This window comes from Lepidochelys olivacea (genome assembly GCF_965140295.1).
Source record: "Lepidochelys olivacea isolate rLepOli2 genome assembly, chromosome: 17".
NCBI lineage: Eukaryota > Metazoa > Chordata > Testudines > Cheloniidae > Lepidochelys > Lepidochelys olivacea.
Window position 1 is genome coordinate 22,456,338 of NC_140427.1, and position 12,799 is coordinate 22,469,136.

Consider the following 12,799-nt stretch of genomic DNA (forward strand, 5'->3'; position numbering starts at 1 on the left):
CTCATCCAGTCTCCCCCTTTTCCCCAGCTCATTCATGGAACACGGGCAGTTGCTTTGTGAAAGCAGCCCCATTTCTCCTCAAGATGCCAACCATTCAGAAATGGGCTGCGATGGGGGGAGAGCCCTGCAGCGAGCACCACTCGGCTATGCATGGACTGGCAGCAGGAAAGGACTCTCTAGAAGCAGTTTTACAAACACAAGTACATAATGTTTATTTTTAAATTTCCAATTTATTACAAGTACAGCCCTTAGCAGAACCCCCTCCCCCCCCGAATGACAATTATTTTTTAAAATAATGTACAATTCCAAAGGGTTCGCTGTGTAGGAGCTACACAAGACATGGGGGTGCCAAACACAAGTGTCAATGCTAGTCCAGTGGGATAGGACGGCGGGGCTGTGGGGAGGAGAGAAGGAGGCTGGACTTCTGTTCTAGGCTCACAACAGTGACTAACAGCCCAGGACTGAACCAAGTGCTTGGTTTAAAAAAAACAAAAACAAATACACAACACTGGGCTGCCATCTTCATTAACCTTTTTATTCTCAAATCATAGGAGTTGCACCAGGTTCTTTTTTAATTTAATGATCAGTACAGAATAGCCACACAGCTATTTTGTTCCAATTTAAAGACATAATAAGAGGTTCAAACCCTGATTTTGTTAGACCAAAATCTGTCATACGGAGGGAGTGGCAAAAAAAAGTTTTGCTTAAACAGAAATCAATAACTCAAGTGGCACAAGGTGTTGGGGATTCATGACAGAGCAATGTCTCTCCCCCCAGCACAACCTATCTTTCCCACTAGTCAACCGCTGTATAAGTCAGAGTCTGCCCTTCTGCTGCATTATAGGGCATGGCAGGTGGGTTGGGGGGAAGGGAGGCTGAGTTAGGGGAGGTATTACTATAAAAGTAGACAGCAAATTAGAAAGGGATCAGTGAGACCTCTCCCCCCTCCCCAAACAAATCCCCCAGCTTAACTCCAGCTACTGAGAGGAAAACAGGAGTTTTAAAGGGAAAAATATAAAGCAAACACGTTTTCATATAAACTGTACTGTACATGTGCCAAAGCAAGACAAAGGTATCTTACAAGGTGTTCTTTATACAAGCTCACTGCTAGAAACAAGTGACTTAAACTAGAAAATTAATTTAAAAAGTTACATGGAACAAGTTTCTGCTGCTTCCCCTCCCGGGGTTTTCTACGGGATGTGTGGGAATGCCATGTCTCTGATATGCCTCTGGCATTTGGTTTGTCCACTCGAAGGGCTACATGATTATGTGCTGTTAAAGGTGAGCAGGGGAACCAACAGTCTATTCTTTGCCATGTCCAAGTGGACCGCTGCAGTCAGAAGAAAGGACAAGCTCCTCAGAGCACGACCTCAGGAGACCGCTCCCCCAGAAGAAACAGAGGAGAGAAGCAAGAGCACCTCAAAGCCATTTGTATTATGATGCTGGTGAAAGCCATATCTCCATAAATGTATGTGCTTGCTCACTCTACGCGTCCCTTCATTGGGGGCTCAAAATTAACACCATATAAATATACACATACAAGAACTAAGGGCCATTGGCCTGATCACACTCAGTCCTTCTGTGAAGCAACATGATCCCTCCCCATACTAGAGGAGGGCTGGTTTCACATCACAGGCAGCAGATCCCACAGCGCTCCAGTGTTGGCTGCTCAGCTAAAGGGGAAGGAAGCAGCTCCATTCCGAGAAAGCGGATAGTGCTCCAAACTGGAGGAGACTTCACACTCCCCTGTCCAATGAGGCTTAGGCCAGTTCTTCCGCTTGCCCTCCCACCTTCTTCTTCTAGCAGGACAATCCCATAAGAGCTTTATGTATTTTGCTGGAAGCAGTAAGTCACCTCTGCTCACTTGATGGATGGCCAAATACTTCAGGAAGATACAGAGAAATTACAAACTAGAACTGGTCATGGGAAAGGCTGGATTAATCAAGAAGTGTCTGCTGCTTCCTAAATCCCTTCAGACAGCCAAGCCTGCCGCCCAGCAGCACCAGAAGGCCTGCTCCAACTCTGTCTCCCCCCAGTCTCCCTGCTCCTCATTTCTTTCTCTTTCGCCCCCTGGAATGTTCAGTGGCCTCTGACTCACTGTCCCCTTCCTGCTCCTCTAGTCCCTGGCGCCTGGCAGAGGGCTTCTTGCGTTTTCTGCGTGAGTACGTATGGCCAGGCAAGTGTTTGTGCAGCATGTCAATCAAACACTGTTCTGTCTTCTCCAGGCAGGACAGTACGTGGCTCCCATTCTGATTGTAGTGCTCAGCATTGGAGAACACCTGTTTGATGTCAGAGAGGAACTCTAGCACAGAGCGATAGCTGCCACATGAGCACTTGCTCTGCATAGTCTGGAAGTCCATGGGGTTGCTGATGACCTCAAAGTAATCTTCAGCTTCCTCTGTGGTCACTGGCTCCCTGCCGAGGAAGGAGTCACAAAGACAGGAGAATAATTAGCGTCAGACACTGGTATTACCTAGATACTAGCAGGACACTCACAGAAACTGGCCATATCCACTGACACGGACCTGCAGCTCCCAGCACCACCACAATAAACCTTGATGCCTAGAGCCCTTTACAAGCCAACCAAACACCCAACATCCCCTGAGAGGTGGCCTGCTTACAGACAGGGAAACTCAGGCAGTTAAAGTGCCTTGCCTTTCACTGAAGGGAATTGCTGGCAAGGCTGAATTTGAACGCTGGAGATGACTATATCCACTAGAACATGCTTCCTCTGGAGGGAACTCTGAGTGGTTTTCAGGGGAGGCGGTGGAGAATACACTGCTCTCTTACCTCAATGCTTGGCCGCTTCCATTACTGTGCAGAGAAGGGAATGGGAGCACGTCACTCCCTAGCTTTAGGGGTCAATCTTGGCTCCCTCCATAGAAACTAGTCTCCAGAGACACTGAGCACAGGGGTCCCTAATGTAACAGACAGACCCACTTCTCTTTCTCTGTACTTATTCTGCTTCTAACACACCCAGGCCTCCAGGCCAGCAGCAGCCTGCAACCATGGCTACGTGCAGCCCTGAGGCTTAGCCAGTCCCACTGCACGAGCAGAGATCCAAGGATAGTTTACACAAGGAAGGAAGCTCTAAGTGCCTCACCTGAAGGGCCAGCTGAAGCGGTACTTGATGAGCTTATTGAGGATTTCCTCACACTTCTGCAGCTCCAGGTTCTGGCGACGTGAAGTCTTCTTCGTTTGAAGCACCTAACCACACAAAGTGGAGCAAACCATTAAAAGGAGAGGAACTGGCATATGATTTAACTGTAGCCAAAACAGTTCCCAAGGACTTGCCCACACTGAGGCTTGGTGAGCAGCAAGTCAGGGTGTGACTGTACCATGCACTAAGTCGCCATGAGGACCCTGCTACCATGCACTAAAAGTTCTCTAATGCACATCAGCAGGGTCGTCACAGTAACTGTGTGTGGCAGGCTAGTGCGCTGAACATTCACTCACACCCTAGCTCGCTCACTGCATGGACAAGCCCCAAGCAGAGGAAAGTGGGAGTAGAGTTTTCCTTTTCAATCCTATCACAAGCAGGTGCATCAGTGGGTAGGGGAGAAGTGATACTTCTGTGAAAACTGACGCTTAAGGCGTTCAAACCCCACCATCATCTCTGCAATAATCAAGAAGCAAACTGCTTGGCTGCGGGAGCTTTGATGCTAGCAGCCAAGAAATGCCATGGCAGCTTGAGTTACAAAATGGGAACCCTGTCCAAAAGCTCTCACAGGAATAGTTTACAGGCAGGCCTGTCCTTTTTCCAGGGGCAGGAAGCTTTTTCAAAGAGGTTCAAAGACAGCATGGTCAAAGCAAGTGGCCAAAGAATAAATAACAAATGGAGTATGCAAATCCCCCTCCTTACCCCCTGGGTAGACAGCATAAGACAGGCAAAGGAGAGGAAGAAAGCAGTTGTGGTGCCCTGTTAACAGGCCTGCAGCAGAGGCTACCATGCCATTTTAAATACCAAACAGCAGCTGATGGCCCCAAGCTTTGCTGTACTCGAGAAACAAGCAGTGCACAAGGTCAGCCATTTGCCTAGGGATTTGTAGGTGGTCAGCCACTACCGTACTGGCGTCCCGCTCAGCTCTGAGCTCTGCAGGGATCACTGCATACAGATACATTGATATGGAGGGAACTGCAGTTCCCAACCTGGACCTAGGCTACAACTGTCAACAAATCAGATTTGTGCTGGGAAGAGGGGCAGGGAGCTAACAGGACCTGTCTCCTCAGCCCAGAGGGTTAGAGAGAGTGACAATATTTTACCAAGGTCCACAATTCCCAGCAGCCAACCATGTTGTTTAGATGAGACCATTCCTCACTCAAAGGTACCTCTAGTTGGCTATGGTGCCCCTCCCCTGATTTGGAGAGTATGCGAGCAAGCAACAAGAAAAGGCCAGCAGAAAAGGGGTCTCCTGTATACGTTAGCACAAGGCAACTACAGAACCACTAGCCATTCTTTTACCCAACCCCAGGCACCCTAATGCAGCAGGAGCCTGAGCCCCAAGCCTTGCACTCCAGCCCAAGACGCAACAGCTGTTGATGCTGGGCACTTTGGGAGGAGCTCCTATGACAGGCTATAACAGCAGTACTGTTAACACTGGTCACTAGATGTACAGCAGATCTGTGGGAAGCTCCTGCCACACCGCACCATGGTGCTAGAATGCCAATATCCCCACGTAACCCTAATGGCTACATCCCCAGGACAGTCAGCACAGAAGCCCCAGCTCCGCCCTTCCCAGGATTGGCTCTATTCAAACACAAGGTTTTATTCATTAAATGTCAAGTGAAACCTAAACCAGCTAAATTATGTCCTGAAGGTTGGGGAGTGACCGTCCGGACAACAACTGTCAGAAAATAGGCCAAGCTCGGGGAGCGAGGGTCCGGCATTGCTGGCATTCTATCACCATCCCGGACCCCCTCCCCCCCTTCCCCCACCTCTCTGCACAGACATATGGATACTATTAAAAACCCTTTAACAAGCTGCAGGCCGCCTGCTAATCAAGGGGGACAATGTGTGAAAGCGGCTGGGGAAGGATGCCTGGCATATCTGTGCTCCGTTTGTGCTGGGCCCTTAAGGATACATGGCCTTTGTTAGGCAGACCTCAGTCCCGTATGGATTTCACAATACAATTCAGGGCATTTCTTTGAGAAGGGGAGGGGAAGGAAGTGTGACACCTGTTGAGTTTATAACTCATGAAGTGAGCAATCTCCTGGGGGCAATTTGGCTCTTACCAGCTCATCAATGTCTGCTCCGTTGACAGGTGTGGCCCGCTGCCGGGGTCCTCTGGTGGCATGCACTGACTGTTTCTTCCCTTGGTGCCTGCCTTGCCTGGAAGGGTACATCATTGTACTCTGCTTGCCCTTGGCTGCCTTCCTGGGTCTCACTGAAACAATCAGCCAGTTTTAAGAACAGGTTCACTTTTGGAGAGAAATCTGAGAGAGCCTCAAACCAAGGAGAGAGGATGACAATGGACAAGAGCCCTTCAGCCTCTTGGAGAGGTGATAACATTAGGAGCAGAAGCCAAGTCACTGAGATTGTCGCCATCACAAACACAATAGCAAAAAAATCTAATCTCTGCAGAGACAGTCACATATAACAGCAATAGTGCAACCATTCAAAGAAGAATCTGGTGCCCTGAGGAGTGGCCCCAGAGGGTTAAAACAGAGTTGCACCATCCCTGCCCAGTCGTACCAAAGCAGGGACGGTCACACTGTGGCTGGACAGGTGCTGCTTTTCACCAGTCTTTACTCACTTCTCGTACACTGAGTAAGCCAAGCAATCATAGGCCTTCTCCAGGTGAAGCAAATGTCCCCTTTCCAGAATGGACACTGATGGTTGGCAAGGATGTTACTCCTACTCATGGGTGACCACACACACACACACACACACACACAGAGCTAGCAGGCCCTCTAGCTGGGAGGGGATTTGGATTTCTGAGGTCTTTGTGAGCAAGGTTCAGCTGTGGCAGTGTTGAAGCAGAAATGTCCTAGTACTAAAATCCTTATACCCCCAAGCTCTCGAAGGATGCCGGGGGCGAGTGGGGGGTGAGTTAAGCCTTGGAGATAACTTACACCTTCCTTTGCTGTTCAGACCAGAAATGTGTGGGAATCCCTTGGTTTCCTGTTGTCCACTTGCTCACTGCCAGAGAGTGTGGATGGCTGAATGGGTGCCTTTACAGGCATTTACAAGTGGCCCACACAATGGGATAAGCCAGTTGCTAAGTCCCCCTGAAAAGCTAACTGTGTTCACAGTGGGTGTCGAGTTACTCTGGCAGGGAGCTGCTCCAATTGGTAAACAATGGAATTTTATTCCAAACATTGGGGCTGCTGCATTATGTTCCAGATAAATGTTTTTGCCCATTTGTCAGCCTGCCTGTCACCATTTTAAATGGAGGGAATGCAAGTGTGGTGACGAACTGTCTCCGGTCTTAAATTTCTCCTGCGACCCCTGTACATTGAGTGTACGTTGGCCTTTCTTCCCGAGCAAGCGCCTTCCACCTGGTCATAAATGCATACGAAAGCCATGTCCAAAATGCAGCAGTCCTTCACTTGTGGCCTCTAATCCGTCCCTGTCCAATAAATCATCTTGTCAGGCTCCCTGCAGGAGCAGCGTGTGTCAGGGCAGTGGGACGTCTGTATACTGTTGCTCCTGCTTGTGTGTCAAGTTCACAGCATGTGTTAAATGTCTGACAATCCAACATTCTATATTCTATCCTCAGGATAAACGCTGCACAAGGATTAACTGGAACTTCTCCACTAAAACAAAAGTTTTCCACTATGACCTTTCCATGCTAATGCCCTGTAAAGCTGGGGGTTGAGTTTAATGCTTTATTTTTAGAGACAGTAACCCTCTTTTGCTATTGTCTGAAAACCCTCGCTTTGGTCCTGGAACTGGAATGCATCAAGGGCTGAACATACTTCAAGTGTGGACATGGATACTCCAAAGAACAAAGAGCAATCTATATCAGAAGATCAAGGAACACCCCAAAAATTAAACAAAATGGAAAAATGTGTAAGGCCTGAACCAGCCAGCTGGAGCTCAGTAGTACAAAACACTCCCAGGCTAGAGACAGTTGGGAGAACATATACAAATCCCCTAGGTCTTGGTCACTTAATTCCATCACCAGCTTTAGCTGAAGGGTTTGGTCTGAAGCTACAACTTTCAGTCAATGACGGTTCAGCTGAAAGCAAATGGTGTGCATGTGCATTTCAGGGATCTTTCCAGTTCATGCTTCCTGATCTATTCCAGCAGGGCAGCGTCAAAGTCCCCAAAAACAAAAAGGAGGTGGAGCGTGGCAGGAAAAACTTTTGGATTTGGGGTGGAGAAGCATTTGTTTCACTTAGTCTGGAATGCCGTTCTGAACCCTGGTGGGTGAAGTAATATATTTTACTGGACCAACTTCTGTTGGAGAGAGAGAGAAGCTTTTGAGCTTAAAACAGAACCCTTCTTCAGGTCCTCGAAAGCTTGTCTCACCAACAGAAGTTGGTCCAATAGAAGACATTACCTCACCCACCTTGTCTCTCTATTATCTTGGGACCCACAGCTACAACACTGTACACGTTTTGAATCCTGTGACTTTATTTCACTCGGGGCTTGTCTACATTAGTGGCTGGATCAACGGGCAGCGATCGATCCAGCGGGCGTTGATTTATCGTGCTTAGTCTAGACGTGATAAATCGACAGCCGAGCATTCTCCTGTCGACTCTGGTACTCCACCAGGGCTAGAGGCGCAGGCGGAGTCGACGGAAGAGCATCAGCTGTCGACTTACCACAGTGAAGACACTGTGGTAAGTAGATCTAAGTACGTTTACTTCAGTTATGTTATTCACATAGCTGAAGTTGCGTAACTTAGATCGATTCCTTCCCTCCCCCAGTGTAGACCAGGCCTCAGCTTCCTGAGAAAGATCAATCTCTGAAGACAGTTACTACAGCCCTATTAGAAGCTTCCCTGTCAATGTCTGTTCAGTTCGGAGAGAACCTGACTCATACTACAGCCTGGACAATAGTCACTTCCTGTAGAACAGCCAGTGTCAAGTGAAGGTGAATTTTAATAGCATACAAAGGGAACCTCATGACAACAGGCAAGAATTTAACTCCCCACCCCTAATCCCAAAACAAGATAACTTTTAGTTTTGCATTTAAAAAAGTAAGTTTTGGGGTGGTGGAGGAAGAGAGACAGCATTCTACTGCCCAGGGACAGCAAATGTTGAAGAGTAAAAAGGCTATTAACAAATAATCAATCATGCTGCTTGCTAACCCTTCACTGCTGCAGGCCCCTGCTGACAGCTTAGCAGCAGTTTTTATGGCATCAGCTGTGTATCAAGAAGTGTGGATCCTTACACTGGAATGCGAGCATGCTCCCACTCCTTTGAGTTGACGTAGTATTTAAACTGCTGCAAGGACAGTCTCAGTCCTGAAGTAGCAAGGGGACCGAAGGCAGTCGATTCCCAGTTCTCCACAAATGTATCATGTCTGCAGCCTTCTCTGAAAAGGGCCTCCTTACACATCCATGTGAGAACCCAACCTCTTCCTCAGATAGGACACAAAGCCTCTGATAGGATACATGACAAAGATGGAACAGACTACAGCTGAGCCCACATGATAACTTGTAGCTAAAGACTTACATTTCAGTCCAGCAACCTCATAATCTTCTTCCTCTTCTTCATCCTCCTCAGCATCTTCCTCATCTGGGCCTACCTCGCCCTCTTCAGCCTCCTCTTCAGCAGAATCTTCGGTATAGTTTCTAAAGGCAAGAAAATTAGTTAGATGTCAGACTCTCTGAATAAACTAGCAGAGCCTGGCTAGCCTTGACCCTGGGAGTTTCACTGCATGTTTGTTCATACACACAAACTTGCTGACCACCTCAATCTAAAACAAACATTTGCTTCAAATTGCTTCACACTATAGCAATCTGTTCTTTTTCAGCCAAGATATCATGTTAGAGTTATGGCTTAGATGGCACTTTCAGTCTCTTGCTACTTTCCAGGCTATCACTTTGGGGCTGACAGATTTCAGCCCAAATGCTAAAAACTTTCAACAGCTGAATACATGTGCAGAGAGAAACCGCTCTGCTGCTGTTCCACACATCTCGGCAATATGTTACCGATAACTACATTTAACGCTGTTTGCAGTGTAGTTATTCCTCAGTAAGGACAAGTGCTCTGGGGTTGGAGGAAGAATGTCAGGATACCACACTGATTGTATGCAGTCCGCTTGCTCATGAGGTACAATGCTACTGATGCATGGGAAGCATCTGAAACATGCAGTCACTACCAGCTTACACTGTGCAAGTGCAATGCAGCCAAGGTGGCCCTACCAGACTCTCCACACATGTGGTCAGCCAGTTCTTCCTCAACTCTCCTCCCTCCAAACCCATACTAAGTTTGTTCGAACAGGAGATGTAACATGAGTGCACAAGTGGTAGTGGAGCAAAGAAAGAAAGGTGGCGGCCAGCAAACATGGTCATATCGGAGAAGCCCCATTAAAGGGCTGCTCAAGAAGTGTTTGGGAGGAGACAGGGAGAGAAGAGTGTCTCCTTCCCTACTCCATCTCACAGCAGTGCCACTTTGCATGCCCTCCGTGGAGCAGAGCTGATTTAATGCGCTAACAATCAGGCAGACATCACAGTTACGTTCCCACCTTTACCGAGCAAAGCACTGAGGGTACACATGCACAGATGTCATAAAATGACAAGTTCTGGTTCGCACAGTGAGTCTGACCCTTTACATACATCTAATTCGGGGTAACAATTATAACAAAAAACAGGAACAGAGAACAATATGCACGTGCAGGAAGAGACAGAGGTATGCTTGCTGTGGAGCTACAATTTTGAATTTTCTGCCTTGCATGAGTCAAGTGTCCATCATTAATTAAATGGAAAAAGACTAAGTTCATGCAACACTAAGAGCTGGAGGGTGTTCCAAGGCCAACATTCTCTCCCATTCTATTCTAGCTGGGAAGAATAAAGTAGTAAATAGATAAGACAGGTGTTACTCCACCTGATGGCTCACATCCAGGAGCAAAGCAGCTTGCAGATGACTCTGACACATCAAAGCAACTGTGATCTCATGCTAGAACAGCTGTGTTAAAGCCTTGCCATTTCAGAACAAGCCTGATAAACTCCTTTCAAACCGTGCCCAGAGAGTAATTAATACTGTTAGGCCCATATACCACCTGCATATGACAGTCTAATATACTTTGTATCACTGGTCTGGAGGGAAGGCTGGCTAGAAACCTATTCTTCAGGTGGTAGTTGGTAGTCTCATCCCTCTGGCATAAGTGAAAATGCAAACCACAGACAGTTATGATTAAAAGAGGAGAGAAAGTAGGTATCAAGTCTTGAGTTCAAAGGTGAGTGACATCTGGCTATCATGGTGTAAACAAACAAACATTTATGCTCAACATTGTTCTCTGCTAAGTAGCAGACTATGGGCTCAATGCCTCTCTCTTTTGGATGGACAGGAAGTTCAGGCCACTTATGAGAGCTCACCTCAGCTGGAAGTCAGAAAGGACTGCAGTGCTAGGAAGCATGTTCCTATGAGCAAGCAGCCAGACTCACTGCTCAAAGGAGCTGAAGCACCAAGTGAGTTTCAGCACTAATAGCAGCCCTTTATTACTGCAGAGACTTTTTTCCACTGCTACAGTGAAGTTATTTACTCCCCTCAAAATGTCATGGGTCACTACAACACAGGTGCTCTAATGTAAGAGCAGCCTGAAAAGATCGCTCTGCTATTGTTCAAGTGCCATCAAGTAATCTAGGTATTTCCCTCCTCTAAAAGCAGTTACTGATTAAGGACGAATGCTTTGGTCTCTTTGTGAAAGACTCCTTAGTTCTCAAAGCCTGATTAGAATTCCTCCCCAGCGAAAGCAGCAGGAGAAAGGAGGGTCTCACCTTCCCCGGGAGCTGCGCCTGGCGGTAGAGGGCTGGCAAGCTGGGCATTGCCACTCGCCATCTGGTATCTCGTAGAGTGCTGGTCTCAGACAAAACAGGTGGAAGGCTTTGTTACACTCATCACACAGGATCAGCTTGTCATCCTCACCTACGAGAGGGGAGAACTTGCATGAAGTTTAGTAGCACAGCTCTGCTCACCCTGTGCAGAAGCAGCTACCAATACAATGGAGAAAGGGACAGAGGTGGAGGGCCACAAAAACTCCTCAAACGGTATTGCAGCCTTTTAAAACCTATGGGAGTTTCCCGGCCCTGTTGAGTCTGGCTTTGAACAGCACAGCGCAATTACCCAGTAGGAATGCTGCCTCTGTGCTCCTCACTAACTTGAGCGAAAACCTATTTTGAGCCAGCTGCTTAGTAAAAACAAGAACTTCACAATGTGACTCTCCTCCCTACACCTGAAATTCTAGTTCTGTCAAATCAAGCCAATTGGACCTAGGTGGGTGCCTTTGGACTCAACTAGGGCACCCTCTGCCAGCAATGGACAAACAGTTTTTGCAATGCTTCAGAAGATTGCCCGCAGAAGGGATGCACTTCAGCTGTTCAAGAGGACATCTCACTCAGTCCTCCCAGCTTCCTCTTTCTACTGATGCTTAGTTCCCAAAGGCTAACCTAAAAGTGCAAAGGTAATTAGCATGAGCCCCTGGCAAACTAGGAGAGAAAGTCTGTGTGGAAATAGAACCTTTGCTGCCCCCACCTCCCATGAGCATTTCAAGAGAGATCAGCATCTTCCAGTGCACAAATTGAAAACAAGACAAAGTTACAATGAGGTGCTCTGTGCTGCCAGGCTCTTCTCTAAGGGTAGAGAAATGGCTGTTGCCTGTGCACACCTCCCATTCAGAGCACATCGTGGCAGGGTGACTGCTGGTGACTCTCTCCCTACATTCCCTCCCCCATAACCCTCCATTTACGTAGCTCCCCTTTGCAGATTTTCCCCTGTATGCAAGACATGGTATAAAGGTGGACTCCTCTGGCCCAGGTCACTTTCCTCCTCCACTTGCCCAAGTAATAATAGTTCAGGACATGGGACCTCACCGCTCTGCCTACCCTCACATGAAGCGCAACAGCCAGGAGTTGCTCTCTCCCAGCTCCTTCTCTTCCACCCCCATCAACCGCTTCCTAGAGCAGAGCATAGGTTGATGGTGGATAGCCTCACTCAGCCTAATCCCACCTTGTTCTCCCCTCTTCAGTTGTGGGGAGCAACCAAGAGATAGGTGCAACTCAGAAGGCCCCTAAAAATCCAAGACTGAAAGTGTGTGATGTGAATACAGACAAGACAATAATTGTTTTCAGGCAGTCTGCTTTGACCAAATGGAAGAGCACTAACAGAGGGCATATATAAATAGCTCTTAGCATGCAGCAGCTTCACCTATCATCACAGAGCCAAGTTACAGTGCATATTAGAAATATGACAGTTTCATTTAACCACAAACACTTGTGAGAGTTATTTCCGTCAGAAATGCTGAACTCAGAGTAAGCCCCAGGTTTGTGTAGGATGGCATGCACTCTGGATATGAAATGAAGGCATGACTGTTCCCAGAAGGGTTTGTTATTCTGAAGAGGCACTTTCATACGATAGGGACTTGTATCCAGGGATCCAATATTTAGAACACAGAACTTTCATAAACACAGAAAGACACAGGGAACAGCCCTCTGATGATGTGCAAAGCTAAGACTGACCTAGTGTACTGCAGAGAGAACCAATGATAATATCTTGGCGTGCAGGAGAGGCTATGGAAATCACAGTCCTGCAGCGTTCCGTAAGTTTGTAAGTTATATAAAGATATTTAATTTGACTTTCGGTCTTAGGGCTCCTGGACATGTGCGTTTCTGCTTCTGAATGAGTGAAT

General features: G+C 47.5%; 1 protein-coding gene across 2 annotated transcripts in view; it reads right to left on the reverse strand.

Moving 5' to 3' along the window:
* Positions 1-215: 215 nt before the first annotated feature.
* BAZ1B (bromodomain adjacent to zinc finger domain 1B) overlaps positions 216-12,799 on the reverse strand; it is an 89,838-nt gene continuing 77,254 nt past the window's right edge. For both annotated transcript variants that reach the window (XM_084650708.1, XM_084650707.1), the window contains 5 exons: positions 10,893-11,040; positions 8,626-8,744; positions 5,233-5,384; positions 3,104-3,207; positions 216-2,415 (listed from right to left, as the gene is read on the reverse strand). In XM_084650708.1, the coding sequence (XP_084506834.1) occupies positions 2,049-2,415; positions 3,104-3,207; positions 5,233-5,384; positions 8,626-8,744; positions 10,893-11,040 (890 nt within the window). In that variant the 3' untranslated portion in view covers positions 216-2,048. The remainder of the gene's footprint in view (positions 2,416-3,103; positions 3,208-5,232; positions 5,385-8,625; positions 8,745-10,892; positions 11,041-12,799) is intronic.